The sequence below is a fragment of the Pan troglodytes genome, chromosome 1 (assembly GCF_028858775.2).
Source record: "Pan troglodytes isolate AG18354 chromosome 1, NHGRI_mPanTro3-v2.0_pri, whole genome shotgun sequence".
Lineage (NCBI taxonomy): Eukaryota > Metazoa > Chordata > Mammalia > Primates > Hominidae > Pan > Pan troglodytes.
Window position 1 is genome coordinate 97,667,153 of NC_072398.2, and position 27,689 is coordinate 97,694,841.

At 49.1% G+C, this 27,689-nt stretch overlaps 1 protein-coding gene and 1 non-coding gene across 4 annotated transcripts; one reads left to right on the forward strand and one right to left on the reverse strand.

The window, feature by feature from the left end:
• On the reverse strand, nt 1-27,689 carry CGN (cingulin). Of its 3 annotated transcripts, XR_010152515.1 has the most exons (22): nt 27,511-27,679; nt 19,270-20,156; nt 18,388-18,488; nt 18,171-18,240; nt 17,963-18,058; nt 15,086-15,213; nt 14,289-14,421; nt 13,761-13,973; nt 12,857-13,005; nt 11,539-11,671; nt 9,072-9,281; nt 8,516-8,722; nt 7,885-8,142; nt 6,118-6,288; nt 4,558-4,719; nt 3,961-4,133; nt 3,563-3,652; nt 3,011-3,094; nt 2,796-2,914; nt 2,349-2,457; nt 1,801-1,964; nt 1,190-1,489 (listed from the first exon to the last, which is right to left on the reverse strand). XR_010152515.1 is itself a non-coding variant. In XM_513800.8 (21 exons), exons 2-21 carry the CDS (start codon nt 20,140-20,142, stop codon nt 1,348-1,350), a joined length of 3,612 nt encoding a protein of 1,203 aa, XP_513800.3. In that variant the 5' UTR covers nt 20,143-20,156; nt 27,511-27,689; the 3' UTR covers nt 1-1,347. The 3 variants fall into 3 exon arrangements, 2 of the variants coding, with proteins under 2 accessions (XP_513800.3, XP_016782542.1); XM_513800.8 differs by lacking the exon at nt 3,961-4,133 and having other exon boundaries at nt 1-1,489; nt 27,511-27,689; XM_016927053.3 differs by lacking the exons at nt 1,190-1,489; nt 1,801-1,964; nt 2,349-2,457; ... (1 more) ...; nt 3,011-3,094; nt 3,563-3,652 and having other exon boundaries at nt 3,960-4,133.
• LOC112207338 (small nucleolar RNA SNORA44) lies at nt 10,704-10,811 on the forward strand. Its single transcript, XR_002941770.1, has one exon. It is a non-coding gene; the product is annotated as a small nucleolar RNA SNORA44 (small nucleolar RNA).

Sequence of the window (27,689 nt, forward strand, 5' to 3'; positions counted from 1 at the left end):
TTTCAATATAAATGTGTAATTTTAATATTTAATTTAAAATAAAACCAAGGCTGGATTGGATTGGGAAAGAATGTTTGATTTGCAGAAGAATATAGGAATTTTTTTAATCACGACATTACAAGTCATTCGTGAAAACAGCCTTCCTCCTGTCACCGGCTCCCTATACAACCTGCTTAGGAAATATGGAGGTGAATCATCCCCCTTACCTCTTCCCTACCAGGGCTTGGTTCTCCCCAAAATCCAAAGGAGAAATAAATGTCTTCCATTGCCTCTTCCCATTTTTACAGTCAGCTTCTAACCCCTTGCAAAGCCCTGAATCAGAGCCAAGCACCTCAGAAAATGAGGGTCCCTTGGTTCTCTTATTGAAGTTGGGCACATGTGGTCAGAGAAGCCCCATGGAAGGCCACAGGGACTGACACCTTTACTTTTGGAATTTGTGCAGACAGTTGTCAGGGCTCCCAGGTGCAACCACCTTATAACCATATCCACAGTCACAGAGGAGGGAGAGGAGGAAGGATGAAAACCCTGAGCAGGACCAGACCCCCGCCACTTTATCATGACCCTACCAAAGTCCCTCTCCCGGGGGTCATTGGCAGAGAAACCCCAACAGCTCTCTCAATCGATCACTGGGGCAGCAGGGAAGCCTGAGGGCCCTGGCTGGGGAAAAGCTGGTCTTTGGAGAGGTATGAATGTGCAGATATAAAAAGCAAGAAGAGCATCCTTATCTCCTTGCCTTGGTAAGGCACTGACAGGAAAAATGCAAGGTAGGAATGGCGAAGAGGGGAAGGGAAGAAGACAAAAATATAGGAACTGGAGGGGTATGGGGACTACCGCATGGGCCCCATACTTGTGCAAAGAAATGGGTAGAGCCATGCCTGCATGTCTGTTACCCATAACATTCCCCTCACCCTGCTCCAGAGTGGAAGGAAAATGAGTTGCAGGAATCCAGGGAGCACAATAACATAGGGTATTTCCCTGAGCCTTAGGGTTAAGGGCTAAAGAATAAAGCTTTATACACATGGCAATTTCTATCCCTTCCTATCCTTCTCAGTCCCCATCAGCCTAATGCTGACCATCCTTCCACTATAAGAGAGATGAGGGAGGTGTCGGCACTTGAGGAAAAGGCTCAGTTGGCTTGAAATCTCCACTCCTACAGTGGAAAGTCCATCTATCAGCTTATTGCTGATGATTTTTTTTTTTTTTATCACCATCACTCTGACCCCTCCCTGTCTTAGGTCTGAATAATTGGGTCACCCATAGGAATGCAGAACCCAGGGTGGGCAGAGCAGAGCAGCACTTGCTGGGATAGGCCTCGAGCCTGGTTTCTGAGTCCTTGAGGACCACGAGCTAACAGGAGCTGGTCTGTAGGTTGCTCTCCGTAAGCAGTGATGCAATGGACGAGGGATCGTAGACACTGTCGAATTCCTCATCTGAGCTCAGCCCTTCGTTTTTGAGAGCTGACTCAGCAGCTGAGCGGGAAGCTTTGCGCCTGACTCAGAGAGAAGCATAATGGTTGGGGAGGGGAAAATAGAAATATTAAGACAGCTACCCTTTTTGTACAAAGGAAACCCCAATTCTTCTAAGGCCTAAAGTTTATTCACAAAATCCCCAACTAATCAGATTTGGGGAGGTACAGGATGGTGGCTGAGATACTAATAAATAAATATACTGGCTTCCAACCAGAAACAAGTGACTACACAGTACCATGTTAGAGATTCTCCTCCTTATCCAGCACAGGAGAGACCATTCCCTCCCTGCTCTAGTGTCCCTATGGAGCAAGGGCAAAAGGGTAGCCCATACCAGGAGTCCTTCTCCAGAGACTTGATCCGGGCCTGGAGCTGTTCATTGACCTCATGCTGCTCCTCCACCTCACGCTGGGCCTTCTTCCTCAGGCCGTCCAGTCGCTCAATTTCCTCTTCTGCTTCATCCACCTGACGCTTCAAAGCCTTCACCCTCAGGCTTAGCTGGGCAGGATACCAAGTCCACACATTTGAATAGCATCTACTACCATGGCCTGGGACCCTCCCCCATAACAATCTTGACAAGGTATAATTGCCGCTGGAAAAATGTGGCCTTGGGCAAGTTCCTTAACCTCACATGGTTGTCTTAGGGATTAAATGTATTAACACATGTGTAATACTTACAGAACCTAGCACATCATAAGCACTCAATATATACGCTTACTATGACTTCTCTAGTCTAGTCTTTTCAATCTAATCTCTGTCCTTATACAAGGAAAGTCTAAGTTTGGAGGACCTATAGGAGATAAGGGCCTCCCATGGCTTTCAGGAAAACATATAATATATACCTGCCCCAGGTTGCTTGGCTCCGGGGTGCCATGTCCTCACCTGGTCTTTCTGGTCATTGACATGCTGCCGCTCGTCTTCAATCTGGATGGATAGTTCTTTAACTTTCCGCTCCAGTTTTCGATTGGTAGACTGCAGAACTGTCTTCTCCCTAAGGTGAGGTAGAAGAATGTCTATGAGTGTCCCCATTTCTAAGGGAATCCTAACTTGGCCCCCTACTGTCCCCAAGGACTCCTCTCAGCCATGAGCTCCACCATTAGACTGGGCAGGATCCAGGGCAGATTCAAAGAACAAGGGAGAGTGACGTCATTCACATTTCAGAATTTCTGCAACACTCTTTGCTCTCTATCAGGAGAAAATGTTCCCTAAAGATCAGGCCAGGCTGGCCATATCTGAGGTGGAAGATGGAGGGAGCCACAGAGGAGAAAAGCCAAGAGGGAGGGAGGAAGAAAAGGAGGGAGAAAGGGAGGAAGGATAGGCTTATGTCACCTCTCTTCAGCCTGTAGCCGCTCCTGCAACAACTGATTCTGGGACTCAAGCTGAGAGAGGCTGGCACTAGGTTTCTGGAAGCCTTCTGAGCTGGCCAACCGGGTCTTCAGGTCCTTGTTCTGAGAGGGACAGGAAGCCTCCACAGTTAGCACTCCACTGGCCATTTTACTCACCTCCTGGGGTCCATCCCTAAGAATCCTCCCCTCCCCCATCACCTGTCTCTCCAAGGAGATTTTGTCACACTCCAGGTCCTGCCGAGCAGACCTCTCCTGCATGAGCTCTGTCCTCAGCTGATCCACCTAGTGGGGATGGGTGAGAGGACCAGACTTGGGGAGGGCTAAGGATGAACCAGCAAGCTGAACAAAGTGAGGCTGAGTCATGGGAGGATGGTCTCTGAACCCTGAATCCAAAAATTCCCAGGCAACTAAAAAATCACAGCCTATTCAAATGGGAGGGGCCAGAGAATGCAAACAGAGCCTCCTTCGTCCCTCCAGGAACTAGTATCCCTTGTAAACCAAAGAAGCCCCAATTCAGGTCAGAGAATAGCCCAGGCCACCAGGATCCCTTCCTCCATGCAAATCGTTGGCTTCTTTCCACCCAAGGAAACTGGCCAACCTTTCCCAAAGCAGACAAAACCCTGAAGGAGACCCAGCCACACACAGATTCGGCAGCCAGATGATGAAAGATGGGAGGGTAGAGTTGTTTTTGAGAGAACCAAGAGGTGATGCAGTCAGGGGTAAACAGAGATGAGGGGTGGGGGCGGTTACCTGGTCCCGGCCACGATTCACCCGATCTGTTAGCAGCTCCACGGTGTTCTTCTCCTCATCTAACTCTGTTTCCAGCCGTGAGACTTTTTCCTAGGACAGAAGAACAAGTAATTCTGTCCCAAATGCTGGACACCAGAATGCCAAACTCAGACCAGGAGCCTCTCAAACTCCAGCATTAACAGACTTTTCTCTCTTGCACATCCCAGTAACCTTTTGGTACTTGCCCGGACCCAGAGCCACTATGGAGCCAGCGCCCTCTACTGACCAGATGTGGCATCATGGGCAGGTCGGGGCCATGCTCTGGTGATGACCCTTTGACAGAAAGGCAAACCCCAGAATCTACTCTTCATTGGAAAACCTTATTTCTCTAATGGGAAAAGAGAGAGAAACCCAAGTACCTGGGCCAAGGCTGAGGTGAAGAGACTCAGAAACTGAGGTACTGGAGGCAGTACCACGTAGAGGCTAAGAGTATGTACATGGGACCAGACTGTCCAGTCTGAAAATCAGATTTACCACTTCCTGGCAGTAGACCATGGACAAGTTCATCTCTCTGTGCCTCAGTTTCCTTCATCTGTAAAATGGAGAAAACAAGACTACCTACCCCACAGAGTTATTCTGAGGATTAAGTCTTAAGTGCCTATCACACAGCACAATATGTTTGCTGCTGCTATTATTATTATCAAATATAGCAAACTGAAGAATACTGTTCACTCTAAAGGGGAAACCCACTGCTCAGCTCCAGCCAACTGTTGCCATGCAGACTCAGGACAAGACACTCAGTATTACCATATCTGCCAAATACAAAAGAAACTAGAAATCCAAATTTTTAGGTGACCTCTATAAATTTCTAAACATTGGCAATTGATTCAAAGTTGTTGAAAATACTGCAGCCAAACAAAACTCATCAACTGTGGGCTGTCAGTTTTGACCGCTAGTACACAAAGAGGCTTGGAAGTCCCACCCTTTTTCCACAGGTCACACCTCAGTGCTCTCACCTCGAGACCCTTCAGCTGCCGGGCCCTGTCGTCCTGGGAACGCTTCTTGTTCTCTGCCTCTTGCTCCAGCCCCTGCAGTCGCTGGGCCAGTAGCTCATTGTCCAGCCGGGCTGTGTCCCGCTCAGCCTGGGATGCCTGCAGGGCCTGCCGCAGCCTCTGGATCTGGGCAGGGGGTAAAAATGCCACAGCTCAGTGTAGTGAGAAGGTGAGGGTTGAGGGGCAGGAGCAGTCCAGCCCAGTGGGCAGAAACATTTCATCACTGTCACTCTTTAGAATTACCAGTGGCATGATGACAATAAAAAGCAAACTGACTTTTCATCCATTTTCTTTTTTTTCATTTTTTAGATGGAGTCTCGCTCTGTCGCCCAGGCTGGAGTACAGTGGTGCGATCTCAGCTTACAGCAATCTCCACCTCCCAGGTTCAAGTGATTCTTCTGCCTCGGCCTCCCGAGTAGCTGGGACTACAGGCATGTGCCACCACGCTTGGCTAATTTTTTGTATTTTTAGTAGAGACGGGGTTTCACCGTGTTAGCCAAGATGGTCTCAATCTCCTGACCTCGTGATCTGCCCGCCACAGCCTCCCAAAGTGCTGGGATTACAGGCAAGAGCCACTGCACCTGCCCTCATTAATTTCCTTTATTGTTTTTGTTTTTGTTTTTTGAGATGGAGTCTTGCTCTGTTGCCCAGGCTGGAATGCAGTGGCACAATCGCGGCTCACTGCAACCTCCACCTCCCAGGTTCAAGCAATTCTCCTGCCTCAGCCTCCTGAGTAGCTAGGACTACAGGCATGCACCACCACGCCCGGCTAATTTTTGTATTTTTAGTAAAGACAAGGTTTCACCATGTTGGCCAGGCTGGTCTTGAACACCTGACCTCATGATCTGCCTGCCTCAGCCTCCCAAAGTGCTGGGATTACAGGCGTGAGCCACCATCCTCAGCTTCTTTATTGTTTTTAAAGTCTCTACACAACTTGGAATCACCTGAGGAGTTTTTTTAAATACTGATCCTGGATCCCATCCCCAGAGATGATGACTGAAGTGGTATGGGATACAGCCTGGGTGTGGGGATTTTTAAAAATCTCCTCAGGTGGCTCTAAGCTACAGAATTTGAAAATCACTGCTCTACAGACAATATATTCCTCCACCCTGCAAGTCATTAGACCTAAACCTGGGCCCCAGGGACCCTTGGCCACAGGTTCAGTTAAGAGGCAAGGACCGGGCTGGGCGCAGTGGCTCATGCCTGTTATCCTAGCATTTTGGGAGGCCGAGGAGGGCGGATCACGAGGTCAGGAGATTGAGACCATCCTGGCTAACACGGTGAAACCCCGTCTCTACTAAAAATATAAAAAATTAGCCAGGCGTGGTGGCAGGCACCTGTAGTCCCAGCTACTTGTGAGGCTGAGGCAGGAGAATGGTGTGAACCCGGGAGGCAGAGCTTGCAGTGAGCCAAGATCGCGCCACTGCACTCCAGCCTGGGCGACAGAGTGAGACTCTGTCTCGGACAAAAAAAAAAAAAAAAAAGAGGCAAGGACCTTCAAACCCAAGGATATTAGACTTCTACCTCATCCTGAAGTCGGTTCAGTCCTCCAGAGGTCTTCTCAGCCTCACTGGCCCAATCTTTGGCCTGGCGCTGGGCATCTGCCACCTCCCGCCGGGCCTTTTCCTTATAATCCTCCAGCTGGGCCTGGAGCTGCTGCAGGGCTTGCTTAGAGTCCTCCCCGATCTTCTCCAACTGAAACACAGAGAAAAGGGTCTTCAGCACTGTACATAAATGACCCTCTCCAGGCCCAGACTCCCAAGACTCTCCCCTAAGGGTCTCCTTCCTGACAAGGCAGCCCTCTCTTGCTCTTTCCTGGGCCTAGGTTCCTAGTATAGCTAATAGTTATATACAGATGTCTGGGTTCAAATCCTGGCTCTACCACTTACTGGTGACCATGTGCAAGTTACTTATCTCTCTGGGTCTCAGTTCCCCATCTGTAAAATGGGATTAAAAATAGTAACTATATCACAAGGTGTTGTGAGAATTACATTAGTTAATTATGTGAAGTTCTGTACTTACAACAGTGCCTGATACAAAGTAAGCCTTAAATTACCATTTCAGCAAGCCCAAGGTGCCAATGATTATAAGGCGTACCACTAAGAAAAATATGCCAATTAAACTATAACATACCATAAGGTATAAGACACAACTCTATTTCAGAAATGATAAGATGTGCATTTTTCATTGACAAATGATAAGATGTGCATTTTTCATTGACAAATGATAAAATGTGCACTTTAGAATTGATGTAACATATTACGTGTTTGCTCTTGCTTTACAAAAAGATTGGGAGGAGAACCTTAGCAGCAAAAGCAATTTATTTCCTTTTCTTTTTTCTTTCTTTTCTCCTTCCCCTCACCCAAATTTAAAATTCTACCAATGAAGATTTTTTTTTTTGACAGGCTCTTGCTGTAGCGCAGTGGGGCAGTCACAGCTCACTGCAGCCTCAACCTCCTGGGCTCAAGCAATCCTACATCAGCCTTCCGAGTAGCTGGGAATACAGATGTCTGGGTTCAAATCCTGGCTCTACCACTAATTAGCAACCATAGGCAAGTTACTTATCTTCTCTGGGTCTCAATTCCCCATCTATAAAGAGAAACTGAGGAACAAGCCACCACACCAGGCTAATTTTATTTTTAAGTAGAGACAGAGTCTTATTATGTTGCCCAAGCTGGCCATTGAAGATTCTTGTATTTAGGTTTTGTAGACTCCTAAGGGAGAATCCCAGGAGATGCTCTCCAAGAATGAAGACCATAAAGGAATAGGATGTAAGGGAAAGAGCAAAAACATGGAGGGGAGGTAGGAAGGATGCCCCTTCCAGAAGATTTGGTCTTGGTCTTCCTAACAATGAACTTGAGGAAAGCAAACATCACACATTCTTTTTTTTTTTTTCTTAAGACAGAGTCTTGCTCTGTCACCCAGGCTGAAGTGCAGTGGCATGATCTCGGCTCACTGCAACCTCCACCTTCCGGGTTCAAGTGACTCTCCTGCATCACCCTCCTGAGTAGCTGGGACTACAGGCATGAGCCACCAAGCCCGGCTAATTTTTTGTATTTTTAGTAGAGACAGAGTTTTGCTATGTTGGCCAGGCTGGTCTCAAACTCCTGACCTTGGGTATCTGCCTACCTCAGCCTCTCAAAGTGCTGGAATTACAGGAGTGAGTCACCGCACCTGGCCATAGTCATCACACATTCGACTAACCCCTCTCCCCCAAGCCCCTGTCCTCTCAGGCCAGCTTCTGGATGAGCTGGGCCTCTTCCTAAAGGCCCAGAATACCCCATGCCCCACCTCCTTGTTCAGTCGGTCCACAGTCCTGTCCAGCAAACGCTTCTGCTCCTCCAGCTCAGCCTTGCCTCGCCGGAGCACCTCCCGCTGCTTCCCTTCCTCCTCCAGGGCCCGGTTCAGTGTCTGCTGCTCCTGCCCCAGGCGGGCCAGCCCCCGCTGAGCCTCCTCTAGGCGTGCCTCCAGTGCCCGCTTGGCTGCTGCCAGACTCCCCTCCTCTTCCTGGGATGCATTCAGGGCCTCCTCCAGCTGCTGTTTCTCTGCCTGGGAGGTAGGGAAGCAGGGTTGGACTGAGAAAAGGTAAAACTTGGGTTCAAGTCATTTGGAGGTGGGTAGCTGGGCAGGAGAAAGGAGGTATTTATGAAAATGATGCGCAATGAAAACAGGCTCCTAGCAAAGAAATCAGGACACATAGAGCAAGCAAAGGGTGAGAAATAAGAAACAAAACTACCAGTGCAAAGACTGAACATTGGCGCCAAAGTATACACCAGGAAATAAACCCAAGGTTAACAGAGCAGGTTTGGGGAGGCAAAACAGATGCACACTAAGGGCAAAGCGAAACTGATGGCTAACTACTTAGCATAGGAGTATTTCACCAGGGCTGAGCAGAGAGGGCTGGGAGGGCAGAACCACTGACCTCCAGCCGCTGCAGCTTGTCCCGTAGTCGTGCCTCCACCGCTTCCCCACCATCCACCAGACCTCGAGTCTCCTTCAGCTGCTGCTCCAAACCCAGGATGCGCCGGCGGAATTCGTCATTTTCCTCCTGGGTCTCCCGAAGCGTCGTCTCCACTGCGGCCCGCCGCTGCCCCAGCACTGTTGCCTCTGCCTCGGCCACCATCTTAGCCTAAGGACGGTTCAGGGGGTGGCAGCTCAGACCCCAGGGCATGGCAGCTCAGACCCCAGGGCTTGGGGCCATTGACCACACCCAGGAAAGCCATCCCAAAGACAGCCCATAAGAATGAGGCTTAAAGAGAGCAGCTGCCACCAGCCAGACGCTTCTCTGAGAATCCCACCCCTACAGAGATACAGGTATCCTCCCCCTGCCAAATCCTGGCTTCTTTGAACCACATGCCTAGGACCCAGGAGCTGGTCAGTACATACCCATGACAGGTAACTTTCCACACCCTCTGGCTCCTCAGCCCTCCAGACACCCTCAGCCTCCACCTCCTAAGCCCTGTGCCCACTCCCCTTGCCTTGGAAGCCTCTTCACAGTCCTGTCGCAGTTGCTGGAGGGTCTTTTGTAGCTGGAGGTTCTGTTCTTCCAGCTCCCGACCTCGATCAGCCTCGACCCTCAGGACCGCCAGCTGCTTCTCCAACTCCCGGTCCCGGTGTCGCCCAGCCACCTCCTGGCTCTGCCGTTCTGCCTGCAGTTCCTTAAGCTCCTCCTGTGTCCGGAGCAGCTCCTGGAAGGAAACGGGAATGGTGATGGGGCACCCAGAGCCAGACTAAGATACCTGAATGTGGAGAAGCTGAAACTCTCATACACTGCCAGGGGAATAAAAACTGATGTGGCCACTTTGGAAAGTAGTTCGGCAGTTTCTCAAAAAGTTAAACACAGATTTACCATTTATATCACCAGCAATTCCACTCTTAGGTAACCCAAGAGAACCGAAAATATGTGTTCACAAAAAAACTTATACGCGAATGTTCATAGTAGCATTATTCATTATAGCCCAAATGGATAAACAACCCAGATGTCCACGAATTGATGACTGGACTAAACACGGTATACCCACAGAGTGGAATGTTATTCAGCCATAAAAAGGAATGAAGTACTCATACTTGCTACCACATGGACAAACCTTGAAAACACTATGCTAGGTGAAAGAAGCCAGACCCTTAAGGCCCATATATTATAGGATTCAATTATATTAAATATCCAGAATAGGTAAATCCAGAGACAAAAAGTAGATTAGTGGTTGCCATTGGGTGGGGGGAATTATTGCTAATGGGTTTGGTGCCTTTGAGGGGGTAATGAAAATGTTCTGTAATTAAATAGTGATGATGGTTGTACAACTTTGTTAATATAATAAAAACCACTGGGGACCAGGTGCCAGTGGCTCATGCCTGCAGTTTGGGAGGCTGAGGCGGGTGGATCACCTGAGGTCAGGAGTTCAAAACCAGCCTGGACAACATGGTGAAACCCTGTCTCTACTAAAAATACAAAAATTAGCCAGGCGTGGTGGTGTGTGCCTGTAATCCCAGCTGCTTGGGAAGCTGAGGCAGGAGAATGGCTTGAACCAGAAGGCAGAGGTTGCAGTGAGCCGAGATTGTGCCACTGCACTCCAGCTTGGGTAGCAGAGTAAGACTCCATCTCAAAAAGAAAAAAAAACCCATTGGATTGTACACAAAGATGACTTTTATAGCATGTAAAATATAACTCCATAAAAAAAAAATACCATGAAGGGAGAGTACATGAAGGTATGGCTAGTAAGGCTGGTTGTTTAAAAAAAATACAGTGTGAAGCTGGGTGCGGTGGCTCACGCCTGTAATCCCGGCACTTTGGGAGGCCAAGGAGGGCGGATCACAAGGTCAGGAGATCAAGACCAACCTGGTTAACACGGTGAAACCATGTTTCACGGTGAAACACTGAGTACCTGTATTTTTTTTGTAAAAATACAAAAAAAATTAGCCAGGCGTGGTGGTGGGCGCCTGTAGTCCCAGCAACTCGGGAGGCTGAGGCAGGAGAACGGCGTGAACCCAGGAGGCGGAGCTTGCAGTGAGCTGAGATCACGCCACTGCATTCCACCCTGGGTGACAGAGTGAGACTCCATCTCAAAAAAAAAAAAAAAAAAAAAATATATATATATATATATATATATAAATATAGTGTGGCCATGGGATCTCCAACTGCATGCAAGAGCAACCTGGAGAGACTTTGACAGAACAGGTCAGCACAATCCCTGCAGCTGCCACTTGTCTTTCGTGTGTGTGTGTGTGTGTGTGTGTGTGTGTGTGTATAAAACCAAAATGTGTGACACAATAAATGCTGGCACAGCTCTGATTTCTTTTAAAAAGAAAATTAAAATAGGAGTTCTGGTTCTAATTATTAGCTATTAGCTACTTCTGAAATTCAGAAAGTACCATAATTAGGCTAAAGGGTTATATAATATGTAGTGAATCTTCAATGTAATACCATATACTCTGCTATTTTTCTTTTTCTAATTAGTTTTGTTACATTAGTAACCAGGCCATGCCAACACAAGTATTCCAGTCCATGTGATGATATTTCTCAACGTAAATTAATAAACTGAAATTCTAATGGTAAACATTTTTTCATAAATGTAGTTAGAGACCCCTCTGAAAGACAAAGCAGCTTTTGCCATGCTGACCAAATTAGATTTCTGAGCCTGCAAAAATCATCCTGGAGTTTCACAAATCCACCTAAATGCTGCTACCCATGACGTCTCTTGGGAGTCAGCCAGCAGCCTCTGGCTATACCCCAACCTGGGTTCTGAGAGCACTTTCCATTAGAAACCTCTATGCTCAATGAGGAGACTGGTGCTGCTGTGTTGGAAAGAGATCAAGCTGAGCAGGCAGGATGAGGCCTGGAAACCAAGCACACAGGAGACAGCCCCACTAGCAAGAAGGCCCTCATGGAGAGGTAAGGCAGGTGTTCATCACCCCTACCTACCATTCTGCCCCCCAATTCCCAAATACCTTCTTGAGCACCTCAACCTGGCGAGTATCTCCAGCACTAGCTCGGGCCTGCTCTAATTCCCTCTGCAAGACCTCTATCTTCTCTCCAAGCTCCTCTTCCATCTCCTCCTTCTCCATTCGCAGCTGCAGGAGTCTGAGCCAGGCAAGGTGAAATAAAGGGGAAAGGGAACAGAGTAAGGCCACATGCCTGGGGGAGGTTAGCATGACAATAAAAGCCACCTCTCTGGAGGCCAACACGCTGGGCACCAACTCTCAAGAGGAAGGAAGGTGAACGTGGAAAAGAGCAGTTTGAGAAATGGGAGAGTAAGAGCATACCATAGATAGAAAGGAAGTGGGCCAGGCATGGTGGCTCATGCCTGTAATCCCAGCACTTTGGGAGGCCAAGGCAGATGGATCACTTCAGCCCAGGAGTTCAAGACCAGCCTGGGCAACATAATGAAACCCCGTCTCTACAAAAAATACAAAAATTAGCCAAGTGTGGTGGTGCATGCCTATAGTCCCACCTATTCGGGAGGCTAAGGTGGGAGGATGGCTTGAGCCCAGGAGGTGGAGGTTGCAGTGAGCCCAGACTGTGCCACTGCACTCCAGCCTGGGCAACAGAGCAAGACCCTGTCTCAAAAAAAAGAAGAAAGGGACTGGGTGCAGTGGCTCACGCCTGTAATCCCAGCATTTTGGGAGGCCGAGGTGGGAGGATCACGAAGTCAGGAGTTCAAGACCAGCCTGGCCAATATGGTGAAACCCCGTCTCTACTAAAAATACAAAAAACCCGGGCCTAGTGGCAGGCACCTATAATCCCAGCTACTCGGGAGGCTGAGGCAGGAGAATCGCTTGAACCCAGGAGGCAGAGGCTGCAGTGAGCCAAGACTGCACCACTGCACTCTAGCCTGGGCAACAGAGTGTGACTCCATCTCAAAAAAAAAAAAAAAAAGGAGAAAGGGGGCCAGGCGCAGCGGCTCACACCTGTAATCCCAGTGCTTGGGAGGCAAGGTGGACAGATCACCTGAGGTCAGGAGTTCGAGACTGGCCTGGCCAACATGGTAAAACCTCATCTCTACTAAAAATACAAAAATTAGCTGGGCGTAGTGGCATGCGCCTGTAATCCCAGCTACTTGGGAGGCTGAGGCAGGAGAATCGGTTCAACCCAGGAGGCAGAGGTTGCAGTGAGCCAAGATCGTGCCATGACACTCCAGCCTGGGAAACAAGAGCGAAACTCTGTCCCAAAAAATAAATTAAAATTAAAATTAAAATTAAAAATTAAAAAAAAGAAAGGAAGTGGCATATGAATCATGGGTATTTCTGAGAGGGCCAATGTCCTTACTCCTGCTTGGTGGCTCTAAGATCCTCCTTGTTCTTCTGGAACATACTCTGCCAATGCCCTGTCTCCTCTGAAGTCTCCTCCAGCTCCCTCTGCAGCCCTCGCACAAGGGCTGACATCTTCTGCCTCTCGGCCTCCAGCACTGCATGGTCCTAGAGAAGGGGAGAGTTGGACACCAGAAGGCTCAGAGGGAAGAGGTCACTTCAAATCAAAGTGTGAGTGTGTACAAGGAAAGGCTTAGACCCAGAGGGCACCATGCCAGCTGCACCCCCTGACACTCTTGTGGTACCTGGTACAATGCTAGCAGAGATTCTCTCCTCAAGTCACAGTCCACCCCTCTATCATCTACAGGAAACCTCCCCAGTTATTTCCCCTTGGGACTTTTTATTTTTAGGGGGACAGAGTCTCGCTGTGTTGCCCAGGCTGAAGTGCAATGGCATGATCTCGGCTCACTGCAACCTCCGCTTCCTTGGTTCAAGCGATTCTCCTGCCTTAGCCTCCCAAGTAGCTAGGACTACAAGTACGCATCACTACACCCAGCTAAGTTTTTGTATTTTTGGCAGAGATGGGGTTTCTCCATGTTACCCAGGCTGGTCTCTAACTTCCTGAGCTCAAGCAGTCCACCCGCCTCAGCCTCCCAAAGTGCTGGGATTACACGCATGAGCTACCGCACCCAGTCCCCCTTGGGACTTTTGTCACACAACCTCAAGGTACTTCTGGCCTGTACTCCCTCCCTCTGCCCCTATAGTTTTCCTGCCCAAGGTTTTCAGCAGATCTCACTGTGTCCTTTAGGAGGAGAGGGGGAGTTCCCAGTTGCAACCATGAAAAGTCCAAAAGTCCAAGATCCCAAGGCAGCCTTGTTCTCCAGCAGTGCCCTCCTCTCTCAGACCCTGCTCTTGTCACATGCCTGGGTTGCATCTTGCATGCTCCTGCGGAGCTGCTCTGTGTCTCGCTGGTACTGCTGCCGGACATGTTCCACCTCCTGGTCACGGGAGGCTACCTCCTCTTTCAGGGCCCCCTTCAGGGCTGTCAACTCCCGCTCCCGCAGCCTCAGCTGCTCCTCTACTCGCTGTTTCCCCTCCAAGACCTCTTCCAGAAGTTCCCGGGTCTCTAACAGGTCCTGGAGAAAGTAAAGGAAGAAGTACAGGGATGACCACATTAGAATCCATCTGTTTATCAATTCACTGAGTCAAAAAATATTTATCGTATTAGGCACAGTACCAGGTGCTCTAGTACCAGTACTGGAGCCCAGAATGATAGGTTTCCTTTATCCTAACTCTAGTCCCAACACACCATTGAATCTACCTGAAAGCACACTGAGTACCTGTAATCAGTCACCCACTCCTCATACTTTGGGGAAACCATGGATGAGCAGACTTGAGGATGCTCCAACTGAGAAAAAGCAGAGGCTGGGGCATATGACCCCAGACCCTACCTTCAGTAACACCTCCTTAGCAGGCTCAGGACCCTGGACCTGTTTCAGCTTGTTCTGCAGCTCCATCACCTGGGTCTCCAGCCCATGTCGTAAACCTTCACCCTGGTCCAAGAGGCGCTTCATGTTCTGGAGCCTAATAATAGATAACATTATTGCACACTATGTGTCAGGCAGTTTTCTAAACGCATCATATATTTTAATTCATATTTATTAATGCATTTAAACTTCCTTCCTTCAAATCTTGATGAGGCCTCCCCTGATTTTTGCAACCTGCCCCGCTACAACCTGGCCCTCCTGATCTGCCTTACCCTGTTGTATTTACTGCCTTCTCGTGTGTTACAAATTTACTTGCAAAATATGTTTGTTTACTGTCTGTTCCCTCTCAGTAGAAACTAAGCTTCTGGAGAGCGAGCCCTTCATCTATAGGGTTCACTGATGTGTCTTGGGAACCTAGATTAATGCCTGTCACAGCATTCTTGATGAAACATCTGCTGAATGGATGACTGAATCCTTACAATGATCCTGTGAGGTAGGTACTATTATTAAGTCTATTTTATAGCTTAAGAATCTGAGACAGAGGCAAACCCAGGTAGCTTAACTCCAAATCATGCACTACCACCATTATTGATAAAGAAGGTAGTGAGAAAGTCCCTATCCTGTCCTTAAACCAACACTGCCCCTTTCAGCTTCTGGAGATTTCCTTCTGTCTCCTTCAACCCTAGGGGCAAAGAGGGAGTGGCCTCTAAACCTGGCCTAGGCCCCCAAGCAGCCCGAGGTGCGCCACCAGCTGCACTCACTCCTTGTTGCTCTGCTGGGCCTCCCCCTTCCTCCTCTCCAGCAGCTCCTGCAGTCGGCTGCACTCTTCTGTTTTCTCCTCCAGCTGCCGCTCCAGCCCAACTTGGGATGGCTCTAGCTTCTGCCGCTTCTGTAAAAGGGAATGAGAGTACAGCAGGTGGAGGGTAGGGAAAGCCTCTCAGAAAGACTCAGAATAATGGGAATGTCTAACACTCATTGGACACTTGCTGTATGATAGACGCTGTACTTAGGACCTTATGTGTATTATCCACATCTAATCCTCATAACTAGCCTTGGTACTTGTGATGATGTAAAATATGTTCACAAATTATCTGACATTTCTTTCAAAAGATAAAGCCTAATTCTGTTTGCCTCGAGCACGGGCTTGACTTAGGGGCTTCCTTCTAACAAACAGAAAAAGGAGGACGTGATGAGTAAATTCTGATGTTAGGTCATAAAAAGGCATTGCAGCTTTTCTCTTGGATCCCTCACTCTGGGAAAAAAATAGCTGTTATATTGTGAGGATACTCAAAAGTAGCTCTGTGAGGAAGGCCAAACAGCCAGGAACTGAGGTTTACAACCAACAGCCATTTGATTAAGCTGGGTTTTTATTATTTTTATTGATTTTTTTTTTCTTGGTGTTTTGTTTTGAGATAGAGCTTTGCTCTTGCCCAGGCTGGAGTGCAATGGCGAGATCTCAGCTCACCGCAACCTCCACCTCCCGGGTTCAAGCAATTCTCGTGCCTCAGCCTCCTAAGTAGCTGGGATTACAGGCATGCATCACCTCACCTGGCTAATTTTTGTATTATTAGTAGAGACAGGGTTTCTCCATGTTGGTCAGGCTGGTCTCAAACTCCCGACCTCAGGTAATCCGTCCACCTCAGCCTCCCACAGCGCCCGGCCTGGTTTTTTGTTTTTTGTTTTTTTTTTTTTTTTGAGATGGAGTCTCGCTCTGTTGCCCAAGCTGGAGTGCAGTGGCGCAATCTCAGCTCATGGCAACCTCTGCCTCCCGGGTTCAAGCAAGTCTCCCTGCCTCAGCCTCCCAAGCAGCAGGGATTACAGATGCCTGCCACCATGCCCAACTAATTTTTGTATTTTCAGTAGAGACAGGGTTTCACCATGTTGGCCAGGCTGGTCTCAAACTCCTGACCTCAGGTGATCCACCCACCTCAGCCTCCCAAAGGGCTGGGATTATGGGTGTGAGCCATTGCACCCAGCCAATTAAGCTGGTTTTGTCTATCTTATTCATTAAGCTGGTTTTGTTTGCTTCATTCATTTATTTATATTTTTTTGAGACAGGGTCTTGCGCTGGCACCCAGGCTGGAGTGCAGCAGTGCAATCACAGCTCACTGCAGTCTTAACCTCCTGGGCTCAAGAAATCCTCCCACTTCAGTCTCCTAAGTAGCTGGAACTACAGGCACATGCCATCACATCTAGTTAATTTTTTTTATTTTTTGTAGAGGCGGGTTCTCACTATGTTGCCCAGGCTGGTCTCAAAATCCTGGGTTCAAGTGGTCCTCCCACCTTGCCCTCCCAAAGTGCTGGGATTATAGGCGTAAGCCACCATGCCTGGCCCTGAGTAAGCCATTTTAGAAGCAGATTCTCCAATTTACTTCTTTTGGCCACAGCCAGAAGCTGGACTGGAACCTTATAACAGGCTCAGAGCCACAATTACCCTGTTAAGCTGATCCCAGGTTCTTCATCCTCAGACTCTGGGAAATGCTTTTTTTTTGAGAAAGAGTTTCACTCTTGTTGCCCAGGCTGGAGTGCAATGGCAGGATCTCAGCTCACCACAACCTCCACCTCCCGGGTGCAAGTAATTCTCCTGCCTCAGCCTCCCAAGTAGCTGGGATTACAGGCATGTGCCACCATACCAGGCTAATTTTGTATTTTTAGTAGAGACAGGATTTCTCCATGTTGGTCAGGCTGGTCTCAAACTCCCAACCTCAGGTGATCTGCCTGCCTCAGCCTCCCAAAGGATTACAGGTGTGAGCCACCGCGCCCGGCCGGGAAATGTTTGTTTTAAGCTATTGAGTTTTGGGTAATTTGTTACACAGCAATAGTTAATTAATATAGTACTATCATAATCCCCACTTTACAATTTAGGAAACAGAGGCTTAGAACATTTAAAGAACTTTCCCAAGGTCAGTTACACAGCCAACAAGTAACAGAACCAGGATTTGAACCCAGTTAGTTTGGCTCCACAGCCAATCACTTAATCATTACACTACAGTGATTTCCAAAAGACAAGGGAAGTTACAATCCAACATTTATTGAGCACCAACTACACACAAACCAATATGATGAAAGGCAGAAGACATGTTTTTAAAAAGGGTACACTGGCTTTAGAATAAGACTGACCTGGATTTTTTCATTCCTCTCTGCAACTTACTACTATAGGCAATTTACTTAGCCTCTCTGATCTTCAGTTTTCTCATCAGAAAAGGGTCCAGAATAGGTATTCACAGGGTAACTATAATGATTACAGTACCCAGGACAGTACATACTACCAAAATTACACTCAATAAATGATAGCTACTACTATTGCCATTATTATGATGATGATAAAAAAAAATTGAGGCACAGAGAATGTAAGTAATTTTCTTAAGTTTTATATAGCTAGTAAGGGGCAGAGCCAGGATGGGAACTCCCAAAGGGAGTGGAATGGAAGGTAGGTAGATTCCTAACGTGCTCTGCCTCCCTAACCCCCACAGAACCCCAGAAGTCCTTCCTGGAATTAGTACACATTCTTGTTTCTTGTCTCATAAGACACAAACATGCTTGTTCCATTGCTTAGAAGGGTCAGCTCAGCCCATCTCCAGGCCAAGGCTTTTTCCCTGTTTTCCTTCATGCCTCCGGCACCTCTAACCTTTCCTTACCTTCACCTCTTCATCCAGCTTTCGCTGTAGCTCCTCCACTTTTTGGGTAAGCTCGCCCTGCCCTGCCACGGCCTTAGTAGAACCAGAAGAAACCATCTGCCAGAGATATGGGGGGTGTGGGAGAAGGGAGTGAGTCCAAGTCTGGATCCCCTGAGGCCCTCAAAGCTCTAACCTTGACCCTTGCTCCCATCCAGAGAAGGCCACTCACCACTAGAGGCTGCATCTTCTCCAGCACCAAACTAACCTTCCTCCTCACAGAGGTTTCACTTTCTGAGCTTCTAGAGGATAAAAGGATAGAAGCAAGGGTTAGGGGAGGAAAGAGGTAGCAGAGATCAGGAAAGGGTAAAATCAGGGAAGATGGGAAACAAAGCTAGAAGAAAAAGAAGGAGGGGTATGCCTCTGTTGTTGGGGGGGCCCCCACTCACCCCTCCCTCAGGATGCCATAGATGGTGGCCTTCATATGGTCCACACTGCCTGGTGGGGCTGCCTCCTGCTGGTCTCGAAGGAGGTCTGGAGTTGATTTGAACTGTTAAAAAAAAAAAAAAAGAAAAAAGAAAAAGAAAAAGAAAGAAAGAAAGAAATAGGAAGATTAGGCCAGAAGCATGCGTGGGGTTCAGATGGAGGAGAAGTGGCAGTCTCAGGTCAAGTCCCTTCAAGCATGATGAACAATCCTGAAATGCAGCAAGGAAAACATGCTGTGGAGGCCTGAGCAACAGGCCAGGGAGAGGCCAACACAGGATGCACCTCTGCACTGTTGCTGTAAACCAGATTTTCCTCAACAAACATCTCAACCAGCTGCAAACTGTGCCACAAGTGATTTGTCACTAATGGTAGTTAACATGCTAGAGTTTATAAATAATTTACTTTTAAAACAGACTTACGTTTCTCTCAAAGTAAAGTCACTCCCTCACTTACTTACATTCCTGAGTAGGAGAGAAAGGTGTGGAATTTTGGCAAGAGCACCAAGGAAACTGCTCTTATCCTCCAAGCCCGCCTTACATATTCTGCAGACCTTGCAAATGCTGGTGACTGAGCCATAGTTAATGGTTGTGGCAATGACAACTAGGTCCAAACTTGTGAATAGTGATTTTATAGCTTGCTCCATTTTCTTTAGAATTTTACCCATGGAAATATCCTGTGCATGTGAATATCACCTATTTTGTGGACAGATACAGTAGAGAACAAAAGGCAGAGAGTTTCTGCCTAGGCTATTTGAATTAGCAAGGAGGCTCATGGCTGGTGGGTAAAAGCTGATGAGAAGGGAGAAGGGGCTGACATTTAGAAGTCAGGGAGGGGCTGGGTCTGACCTGCAGCATGGTGGGGTCCTGTGCACTCCCCCGCGGCTCCTCAAAACTCTGAAGGACCCAGTCCTGAGTCTGACGGGAACGGCTAAAGCCACTGAGAGGACTCGGGTTCTGGCTCTGGGCTGGCTGCTTCGAAGTGCCCACATGGTTGTCATATTTTGTGCTAGAGGTCCAGTGGTTGGTAGACTGGCGCTCCCGTTCCTCAAAGGTGTCCCGTGGGAGGCGGCTGTCCAGGCTCTTGCTCCGTTTGCGCTGTTCAGGGGGTAGCATCCGTGTTCGGCGGCCAGTCCGACCCCGGGCCTGGCCTCCAAGTTGACTGTCAAACTTGTTGATGAGTGAGTCCACTGAAGACAGGGGAGCAGTGTCAATGGTGCTACCTGGGGAAGCCACTTTCGGGGCTAGCTCCAGCATGCTGTTGCTTCTGTTACTAGGATCCACTGGGCCAGGGCCTGCCAGTGAGGCATGGGAGTGGGAACGGAGTAGCTTTCCATTCCAGTAGGCCCCAGGCTCCTCATCAGATGTGCTGCTCTGCGAGGGGGCAGGAAATCCCTTGACCTGAGAGTAGGGGTTCTCAGGGAGTTCCAAATCTGAGCTCAGAGCTCCTGAGGCCCCTTGGTCATTGGCCCCCTTGATTTGGACCCCAAAGGAGTCACCGCCTTTCTCCCCACTGTTGAGCACCACAAAGGGCTGCCCAGCGATTCCCTGCACACGCACAGCAACCCCGTAGGTACTGGCTCTTGCATCCTTAGCTGGGCGTCGTCCACCTCGACGTAGAGTGCCCATCTCTGCACCACTCACTGGCTCTGTGATGAAGCGAATCTGGACTCCATGGTCTACGGGGCCCCAGGGCTCAGCCATGTTGGGTGCCTGCTCCATAAATAGGAGGAGTCCTAGAAGATGAAGAAATGAGTTTAGGCTGAGAGACTTCACTAGAAACTATGAAACTTCTACCTGGGGGCTGACTTCCCTGTCAGTTCCTACTAGATAAACCACTGATTCTCAGACTAACAGAAGGCCCCTGGAGAGCCTTTTAACATACCGGTTGCTGGACCTAACCTCCAGAGCTTCTGATTCAGTAGGTCTGGGTTAGGACTTGAGAATTTGCATTTCTAACCAAGTTCCCCAGGTGATACTGATGCTACTGGTCCAGGTACCACACTTTGAGACTCACTAACCTAAAAGAATCCACTTCCTCTGATACAACAAGAGCAAAACTCTGTCTCAAAAAAAACACAACCTTTTCTTGAATAGATAATACATCTACGTGATTCCAAATTCAAAAGGGACATAAGAGATATACAGTAGAATGTCCACTCCTTTCTGCTCTTCCAGAGAATAGAAACTCTCCCATCCCTGTTCCTAGTCCTCAGTTCCTCCACCTCAAAGGCATCACTGCTATCAGTGTTTTTAAGTTTCTTTCCAGAAGTGGGATGATATACTTTGAGGTCTTCTATATTTTAAATGAGCTCTGGGAGAGAAGGCCCCCTTTTCTCCAGTGAGATGGAGGTATCTGTTCAGCAGGGTGTGGGTTTTGTTAAAAAGAGCTAGGCTTTGTTAAAAGTTTAAAGATTTTGCTTGATGGCCAGGAGCAGTGGCTCACGCCTGTAATCCCACCACTTTGGAAGGCCAAGGCGGGTGGACTGCTTGAGCTCAGGAGTTCAAGACCAGTCCGGGCAACATGGTGAAACCCCATCTCTACAAAAAATACAAAAATAAACTGGGCCTGGTGGTGCACACCTGTAATCCCAGCTACTTGGGAGGCTGAGGTGGGAGGATCACTTGAGCTTGAGAGAGGCTGCAGTGAGCAGTGATTATGCCACTGTTCTCCAGCCTGGGCGACAGAGTGAGACCCTGTCTCAAAAAAAAAAAAAAAAAAAAGATTTTACATGATCTTCATACATACATATAACACCATCATGTGGCCAGGTACAGTGGCTCACGCCTATAATCCCAGCACTTTGGGAGGCTGAGGCAGGTGGATCACCTGAGGTCAGGAGTTCAAGACCAGCCTGACCAACACGGTGAAACCTTGTCTCTACTAATAATACAAAAACTTAGCTAGGCGTGGTGGTGCATGCCTGTAATCCCAGCTACTCAGGAGGCTGAAGCAGAAGAATTGCTTGAACCCGGGAGGTGGAGGTTGCAGTGAGCCGAGATTGCGCCACTGCACTCCAGCTTGGGTGACAAAAGCAAAACTCTATCTCCAAAAAAAAAAAAAAAAAAAAAAACACTGTGTGCCTTCTTCCCTTCCTCCCCCCAAGGGAAGGCAGAACCCACACCCTGCTGAACAGATACCTCCATCTCACTGGAGAAAAGGGGGCCTTCTCTCCCAGAGCTCATTTAAAATATAGAAGACCTCAAAGTATATCATCCCACTTCTGGAAAGAAACTTAAAAACACTGATAGCAGTGATGCCTTTGAGGTGGAGGAACTGAGGACTAGGAACAGGGATGGGAGAGTTTCTATTCTCTGGAAGAGCAGAAAGGAGTGGACATTCTACTGTATATCTCTTATGTCCCTTTTGAATTTGGAATCACGTAGATGTATTATCTATTCAAGAAAAGGTTGTGTTTTTTTTGAGACAGAGTTTTGCTCTTGTTGCCCAGGCTGAAGTGCAATGGCATGATCTTGGTTCACTGCAACCTCTGCCTCCCGAGTTTAAGCAATTCTCCTGCCTCAGCCTCCCGAGTAGCTGGGATTACAGGCACCTGCCACCATGCCCGGCTAATTTTTGTTTTTAGTAGAGATGGGGTTTCACCATATTGGCCAGGCTGGTCTCAAACTCCTGACCTCAGGTGATCTGCCCGCCTCAGCCTCCCAAAGTGCTGGGATTACAGGCATGAGCCACTGCACCCAGCCAAAAATATTTAAATGTGGTTTAAAAACTGTGCCACTCGGCCGGGCATGGTGGCTCATGCCTGTAATCCCAGCATTTTCAGAGGCCAAGGCGTGTGGATCACCTGAGGTCAGGAGTTTGAGACCAGCCTGACCAACATGGTGAAACCCTGTCTCTACTAAAAATACAAAATCAGCCGGGCGTGGTAGCGGGGGCCTGTAATCTCAGCTGCTCGGGAGGCTGAGGCAGGAGAATCGCTTGAACCTGGGAGACGGAGGTTACAGTGAACCAAGATCACGCCATTGCACTCCAGCCTGGGCAACAAGAGTGAAACTCTATCTCAAAAAAAAAAAAAAAAGTGCCACTTTAAGGGGCCCCAGGTCAGGTAAACTTGTCTCAGCTGAGAGCCAGAGCCAACACCATCCATAGGCCAGCTTCCCAGGTCCACATTGCTAAAGCTCAGAGTCAGCAAATGGAATGTATTCCAGGTATGCTCTGGCTCCAGGAACTTGGGGGAGAGATTGTCTTCCAAGCAAATAAAAAAATTCAGCTTCCCCACCCCTTCTGCTAGTCTCCACCAGAGCCTAGCACCAAACTGGAGGATGAGCCTCTAACGTGCCAGACAGAAACACAAACATACCCAACTCAACCTCCCCATGGAGTTCTGGGCCAAGGAAACTTGGCAAGGCCCCTTTCAGGGACTGTAAAGTGCTAGCAAGACAGGGTGAGATGAGAAGGGAGGGGAAGGGATGGGAGAGGCAGAGCTACAGGTGACAAAGGGCTTGGTGGGGAAGGTCTATCTGAAGAAGAGCATTCTTAGAATTCCCAGCAATTCTCAAGAGAAAGGAACAGGGAGAGAAGAGCCCTTTATTAGGAATTGTTCTTCATCTTTTTGGCCCTGGGACTCCATGAGAAAATGATGAAAGCAATACACTCTCCCTGAGGAGACAGCACATCCAAACTTTTATCACCCCATCTTAAAAGGCTTGTGAAGGCAGACAGGTAAAGTAGTTCTCCAAACCACTCATCCAGTAGAAGAAAATGCACTGGGCTAGAGTCAGGATCTGGTCTGGAATCCTGTCTCTGCTCTTCACCTGATGTATGCAACCTGAGGCAAATCACAACTTTTCTGGTGTGGTGGCTCACGCCTGTAATCCCAGCATTTTAGGAGGCCAAGGTGGGTGGATCACTTGAACTCGGGAGTTTGAGACCAGCCTGAGCAACATGGCAAAACCCCATCTCTACAAAAAATACAAAAAAACTAGCCGAGTATGGTGGTATACACCTGTAGTCCCAGCGACTTAGGAGGCTGAGGCAGGAGGATCACCTGAGCCCAGGAGGTTGAAGCTGCAGTGAGCTGTAATCGCACCACTGCACTCCAGCTTGGGCGATAGAGTAAGACTCTGTCTCAAAAACAACAACGACAACAAAAAACCCACAACTTTTCTGTGCCTCAGTTTCCTCATCTGTAAAATGGGTATAATGATAATACCCCACAAGGTTATTATCTGTGAGAATGAGATAATAAATAATTATATGGGCATATACAACGATAAAAAAGTACCAAGTTATACCCTTAAGATCTTTGTACTTTATTTAGGCCAGGCGCAGTGGCTCATGCCTGTAATCCCAACACTTTGGGAGGCTGAGATAGGCAGATCACCTGAAGTCAGAAGTTCAACAACAGCCCGGCCAACATGGTGAAACCCCATGTCTACTAAAAATACAAAAATTAGCTGCGCGTGGTGGTGCACGCCTGGAATCCCAGCTACTGGGGAGGCCGAGGCAGGAGAATTGCTTAAACCTGAGAGGCACAGGCTGCAGTGAGCCGAGATCCGCCAGCCTGGGTCACAGAGCAGGACTCCATCTCAAAAAAAAAAAAAAAAGATGTTTGTACCTTATTGAACTTGGGTTCTAATTTAATAAAAAGGAGAGAAAAACAAGATATTAAACATGAAAACATTTAGCACGTGACTATCACAAAGCTGACAACAAATATCATCCTTCACACATGCTAGTAGCTAGTAGCTAGTAGCACTTTGTCCAACAGGCACTTTTGGCTTCACCTGGTTCATAGAAAGATGTCACTTCTTCAGAGAAGCCTTCCCTGACCACCACTCCCACAAACAAGGTCAGTTCTCACAAATCAGCCTCCCACAAACCAGGTCAGATCCACGTTATACGCTCTATAGTTGTCCTTCAGCAGGTTTACTCCAGTTTATATTTATACATTTATTGGAGTAATTATTTCCTGTCTGTCTCCCCTACGAGATAATAAGCTCCTGGAGGGCAAAGACCATGGCTAGCAGCTAACCAGTGTGTCCCCAGGTGTTTGGACACGTGGTAGATGTCAACAAATATTTGTTAAAGGCTGTATCCTGAACTAAAGCCCACTTGCACAGCAGTGGGGAGATTTGCCCAGGACAAATCTACTTTGCCTCAGTAACAGGACCTCTTAGCAACAGGACCTCCTCCTGGTCCAGACTTGCTGCCCTATGTAGTCATGATCTTAGAACCAGAAGTGCCTAGATTGCCAGCTCTCAGAAGCCACATGATTTATTCATGATGCAGTCTACCCTGTCAGTACATCTACTGATCTTCCAGATCCAGGTCAAGGAGTTCCCAGCCTAGGCCCAGCAGAGGGCACAGACCCTTGAGCAACAGCACTAAATTGTTCAGAGGCAGTGTTGAACACTCCCCCAGGTCCCAGGTTAGGTTAACTCCCTAACCTCAATCACCTTCAGTCCAAGGACATGTGGATCAGGGGCCAGGAGGGCTGAAGGGATCTTTGGGGTGGGTCAGAAAGCAGGGCTCTAAATGATTCAACATGGAAAACCCGAAACCTACCCGCCTTTGGTTACAGAGGACAGTGGGGCGGGACCAAGGCAGCAGGGCAGCTCTGAGGCCTTGCGTAAGCCCCAGAGACAGGCAGGTAAACAGTGATCAAGGGCCAGGCAACATGGAGTCCAGGGCCTGCGACCTCACCAATGCCTGACCCTACTTTTCTCTCCCCTATCACATGTCCAGGGCTCTCCTCACCAACTGTACTCCGGGAAGAGACCAGACCACAAGTTGATTCAGGTGCATCTGTCTGCTTCTGCCTTTCCTGCCTGCAAGGAGTGGGAGAACACTCTACACCTGTACCAGACAGCCACTTCTCCCTGAGTTACTCATTAGCCTGCCCTGCCCCAATTCCATCACCTCTGGCCCAGCCATATGCATCTGGTTTCCAACTAGGAGTGACAGGGTATCTGGACTTCTGGCAGGAAGTGGGGGTGGGGTGGTTTCGGGTGTGTGGAGGAAGGACTGATTCACACAGGGCCAGGCAATATGCTTGATGCTAAATAATTGGCAGATTTAGAAAACGGGAGAACTTGAGGTATAGAGATTAGAATCCCCTCAGAGGAAACAAGGAAAGCAAATGGTCAAAATAGAAAAGGACAGCTCAGTGACCTTGATGATTTGGCACCCTTTTTCTCATAGTTAGAGATAAGAAGGTTCCCCGTGGACCCAAAAAGAATCCCCCAAGTGGACTCCTGCCCAGGTCCGCTGAAAGAGCAGAAACCTGAGAGCCAGGCTACAGCTGCTTGGCCAGTAGGGAAAAAAACACAATGAGGAACTGGGCCCCTGCAAACTGGCTGGACTGGTTTGAGAGGCAAGGGGAAGGGGAGGGCCGGGGAAACTACACTGGCAGCTTGTAAAGCAGACCAGAGAAATTCCACACCACGGAGGAGGCAGAGGGGCAAGACCACAGGCAGGGGCTCTCCAGCCTTGATGGCAAAGCCAAAGCTCTGAAGTAGAGGACAGAGGGCAGGGAGGGAACAGGCAGGAGCAGCAGATGAACAGGAACCTGGTGACAGGCCAGTATGTGACAGGGAGACTTTGTCTCCCTCCACCCCTCCCTTTGAGGTTCCCAAAGTTGCATTCCTGATCCCACACTTGCTTTGGCCACCTCCCTGGTCCTCAGTCCGCTGCTCCCTGGCACAAAGAGAAGAGCCCTACACCCCCATCACCTCCCACAAGGGGAATGGCATGCAGGCCAGACTGGGAAACACAGGAAGGGTTCTAGGAAGCCAGAATCCTCTTAGAGTCGGGCAAATCTCTGGATTAGCAGTCCCCCAGAGCCAGCCCCCAGACTCCCAAACATCCAGGATGAAAGAAGAGATGCATAGGCATGTGTAGGCAGCCCATCTACAAACATAGCGGTTGCTAATTATTTCCCAATTACAGCAACCTTCCTCAGGCAGGGCTTCAAAGGGGCCAAGCTAAGGTTGACTCTAGTTCCCTTACCTGCCTAAGGCAAAGAAATTTGCCTCCAGTCTTGTCTGGGCCCCAAGGTGCACCTTTCATCTGTCCTGGGGATTTGGAGTTGTAATTTCCCTAGTCTCGTGGTCTCCTGATGAGTCCTGCCTATTTCCTGCCCCAATAGTGCCTGCTGCCATTCTGACAGCCACCACAGTTCAGGAGTCAGGGATGCCTGGGGGGCGTTCAGGGAGTAATGGGGATTCCTCCAGACATCAAGGAAATTGGTTGGGCTCCCAAACCTCATCCAATGGTCCCCATCTAGAACCACAGAAAAAATATGTGGGTACTTGGAGAAAGGGTTTGACATCCACCCCCAGAAAGGGGCCTCCTGAGAAATAAGTATTAATATTTATCAATATTTTGCAGGACCAGGCAGGGCTCTTTGCTTCCTCATATCCCTCTCTTGGGGAGTACTCTCTCTCTCTCTCAAGAGGAAGAAGGAACGATTCTCCCTGGCACGAAAGCAAAGGACAGAAAGTGAAAGCCTAATGGTTGTACACCTGGCGAAGAGATGAGGGTGCCCTCTCATCTGCCCCTCAGTGTCTCTGATTCGCAACTGCCTTCGGCCGGAGGTGAAGGGCTGGGGAAAAAAATCCCACACCTCAGAGTCATCTCAAAGCCACCAGGGTGCTGACAACGGCCAGCTGAGACCGCAGGACGCGGGAAAGAACCTCAGGCGAGCAGCACCTGCAGATGCCCTCCCCTGGCGAGTCTGCACCTCAGGCAGCAGCAGTTCCCGACTCAGCTGGAACTAACTCCTTCCCCGCGCCACCGCTGTCTCCAAGAGAAATTCTGCCCCTAGGGCTGGCGTCTGACCTCCAGAGACATCTGGCGCTGAAACGCTTTCATGCCCTGGGAACAGCCTTCGCCCCAGGTGCCCCTGGCCTGGCACCTTCCTAGCCACCTGCATCTGGCACCTCAGGGTAGGGGTCGGCTCTTAATCAGTACCCCACCCCGCCCCAATCTCCCCTCCTCCCGTCTCCCACTCGGCACCGGTGCCCTGGAGAGGGGCATCTCACACCGCCTCGATGCCTGCCCCTCAAAGGTACCCCTGAGGGCTCGCTTTCCTCTCGGGTGCCCTGGCCCGCACCGGGTCCACTCACCCTAGCCGGGCTCCGCGCTCCCAGGCTTGCGTTCGGGCTCGGGCTCGGGCTCGGGCTCGGGCAAAGCAGCACGCGCAGCTCCGGCCCTCCCCCTCGTCCTCGGCGCTCCCTCCTTTCTCCCCCTCCCACCAACCTGTTACTCCGCTGCGGAGCTCCACCCCCGCGGGCCGTCAGTGCCC